The 3,345-nt window shown below is 39.3% G+C and overlaps 1 protein-coding gene across 3 annotated transcripts in view; it reads right to left on the bottom strand.

Annotated features, from left to right (window-relative positions):
• Window positions 1–841: 841 nt before the first annotated feature.
• cdca7a (cell division cycle associated 7a) overlaps window positions 842–3,345 on the bottom strand; it is a 7,660-nt gene continuing 5,156 nt past the window's right edge. Inside the window, exons 7-10 of one of the 3 annotated variants that reach the window (XM_016525530.1) lie at window positions 1,968–2,104; window positions 1,690–1,839; window positions 1,416–1,552; window positions 842–1,232 (exon numbers count right to left, since the gene is read on the bottom strand). In XM_016525530.1, the coding sequence (XP_016381016.1) occupies window positions 1,202–1,232; window positions 1,416–1,552; window positions 1,690–1,839; window positions 1,968–2,104 (455 nt within the window). In that variant the 3' untranslated portion in view covers window positions 842–1,201. The remainder of the gene's footprint in view (window positions 1,233–1,415; window positions 1,553–1,689; window positions 1,840–1,967; window positions 2,105–3,345) is intronic. The other 2 variants (XM_016525528.1, XM_016525529.1) reach the window with 2 other exon arrangements.

Raw genomic sequence — 3,345 nt, 5'->3', positions numbered from 1 at the left:
TAGTAGCAGGTCTCTAATGAGGGATACGAGCAGACTGCAGTATATCACAGTGCTCTGTTCTCCTCTGCAGGGCTCTGGTTGGGGGGTAATAGCCCCCCATCCCCCTACTTATGCCCTCTTAACCCACAGGGGCACAGAGGGGCAAGAGCTGAGGGCATGTTCAAATCACCGCAATATTCCTTCATGATTGAATTTCTGTTGAAATAGATGTCGAGGCGGACTCACTGCTGTAATATGAAATGTTTGTCAGGGCTCTGGTGTTAGATGCAAGAGGAGCTTCTCCATTAATTTTGGAAATATGGGAACTCAAACTCCTGCTGGTCATTTTTGTGTCAGTCTATAAAAACATCTTTAAATATTAACGTTTTCATAAAGTGAAAAATATCAAGGTGGTACAACTGTCCCGAGTCTCAAAACCAAATTTTTTGAAAAACTTTTTTTGTTAATTTATTAAAGGTAGCAAACTGGTTTCATTTTAATATTTTTTAAAACTACCAGTAAAATCAAGAATAATTCAGCATCGTTTAACCAAAATGTTGCCATTTTCCTCAGAAAAAGAACAAATTTGTTTGCAAGTTACTAGATGAAGATTAGGATTTTACAGTTTCTGCCCAATAAAATATGAATGCTTGGCATGACTACAAAAAAAAAAAAAAACATTTACTGTAAAATGACATTCATTAATTAGCTCTCAGTTTAGATTGTACATGTCTTTAATAATTACATCTATTGAAGATGTCAGGGAAAACATTAACATCAAATCACAACTTGTTAAAAATGGTATAAGATTTTCAAAAGAACAAAACATGAACATGTTCCCAACAAAGATAACAGAACTTAAAAAGCGCAAATTTTATTCAAGTACTACAGCAGTACATTGCGCAGTTATAACAGAGTCTGGAGAACGTACAGATTGGGAAAATCATGGTAAAAAACAGCAAAGACAACAAGTATTGCAGCCAACAATTGTCATATTTCCCAACACAGTACAGAGATAAAAACACTCCCTTTGAAAAAAAAACAAAAAAAAACCAGATACATTTAAAACAATGCAAACTTGAGGATTTCATGTAGACAACACAACGGTCTACTCAAATTGAACCTGCAGCAGGTTTAAGGAAGCTCTGTGAATCACACGACAACGATTAAGACACTTGATGATGTCGGTTATGGTTGGACTCCGTAGAATATGGCAACCATCTTATTCACTTTCCTCCAATTCCTTCTTTAAACTGTGGAGAAAGGTCAGAGGTCACGGTTACGCTTTCATAGATTCACCCAAAAGCCACCAAGTGACTGACATAACAGTTCTGACAACAGTCACTTAGTGAGTGGTCTACAGACACAGCAACTGTGATGCTTTAAAATGCCGTCTAGATAGGCAGCCCATACATTTTTGGAACACAACTACATACCTTTTCAGATAAGCGTGGACATTGTCATAGCCGTGGTACTTGGCCAGGTACACGAGCACACCTGTAGCACAGCGGCCCTCTCTGGCACGGCAGAAACTGCAGTTACAGATGCCCCTGCACGGCGGGCAAAGCCACTCCTAGAAGAAGAAAACAATGACGTCTCAGCAAAACGATGTAATCGTTTAGAAAAATGCTAGCTGATCTGATCAAAATAACCCATATGCCGGTGCTAATGCTTTCACAATGTGCATAAAGACTGGAAAACGTCACTAACCGGGTTCAGGAGGGCATCACGGACATCTTCTCCATAACGGTTCTTGAGACAAGGCCCGCAGAACTGCCCGCGAACACCCACGCATTCTGGGTTGCGGCAGTTGGTCTTGGTGTCGGTTGTTTTTTGTCGACACTGATGGCAGGTGGAACCCTGATGGACAGAAGCACAGCCCACACGCTCATGAAGAGTCTACAGCGCTTCAAACAAGCTGAGAAATGAAGGCTTGTGTATTGAACCGGTGCTGTCATAGTAAAAGCTTCATGCTGAAGGAGACTTACGGTGGCCCGGTTGTAAATCTTCTCTCTGACGTTGACGCAGATGTTGTCCAGTTCAGCCCGAGTGATTTCCTCCACAGGCCTCACGACATGAGGAATCGTCAGAGTGCTGTTGTAACTGCGCCGACGTGGCTCCTTCTGCTCACACACAAGGAGGGGGGGAATAAAAAAAAAAAAGAAACAATACAGAGGCACTCACCTTAATTTAACATGACAAAACATTAAAGCTTGAGACTGCATGTACACTACTGTTCAAAAGCTCAGGTTGGGGACAGTAAGATTTCTCCTTTTCAAAGAAGTGAAAACTTGATCAATTTAATGAATTCTTGCTAAAAAGTGGCAGTAAATACATTATAATGTTCCTAAAATAAGTCTTAAGCACAACCGTTTTCAACACTGATAAAAAAAACATTTCTTAATCAGCAAATCATAATGATATCTGAAGGATCATGTGACACTGAAGACCAGTGTTGGGGAAAGTTACTTTTAAAAGTAATGCATTACAATATTGCATTACTCCATAAAAAGTAACTATTTGGAAAGTAATGCATGGTTACTTTTTTGTTATTTGTCACCCAAGTTGGGCTTGCTTATTTATAATAACAAAAAAACCCTAAAGTTATATTTTTAGCAACTGTACAGTCACACCAAAAGTGAAATGAATAAGGCTCAGGCTGAAGGAAGTGCCTCTGCACCTCACCTAATTTCTCTCGACAAGGGACAGGAGAGGAGTCAGTGAATAAATGGGAAAACAAAGTAACTTGTGTAACTTGTTTGAAAAAGTAACTCAGATATTTTGATGTAAATTTAAAAGTAATGCGTTACTTTACTAGTTATTTGGAAAAAAGTAATCTGATTACGTAACTCACGGTACCTGTAATGTGTTACCACCAACACTGCTGAAGACTGGAGTAATCATGCTGAAAATTCAGCTTTGCATCAAGTTGCATTTTAAAATATATTCAAGTAGACTTAAAGGGGTCATATGACGTTGCTAAAAAAATAGCATTATTTTGTGTATTTGGTGTAATGAAATGTGTTTATGCGGTTTAAGGTTCAAAAAACACATTATTTTCCACATACTGTACATTATTGTTTCTCCTCTATGCCCCGCCTTTCTGAAACGCATCGATTTTTATAAAGCTCATCGGTCTGAAAAGCGAGGTGTGCTCTAATTGGCCAGCTATCCAGTGCGTTGTGACTGGCCGAATACCTCAAGCGTGTGACAGAAATGTTACGCCCCTTACCATACTCTGATGCCCTGTCCGGCCGGAGCGACGAGACAAAAACAATAAAACCCATTATGAACGAGGCATTTTTTGCATCCAATGGGGACATAATTACTGATAATAATGACTTATACTGTCTTTTTACACATTGC

Source organism: Sinocyclocheilus rhinocerous, unplaced genomic scaffold, assembly GCF_001515625.1.
Source record: "Sinocyclocheilus rhinocerous isolate Xijiao unplaced genomic scaffold, SAMN03320098_v1.1 scaffold2077, whole genome shotgun sequence".
Lineage (NCBI taxonomy): Eukaryota > Metazoa > Chordata > Actinopteri > Cypriniformes > Cyprinidae > Sinocyclocheilus > Sinocyclocheilus rhinocerous.
Note: the sequence above shows the minus strand (reverse complement) of the source record. Positions and strands in the feature narration are given on the sequence as shown.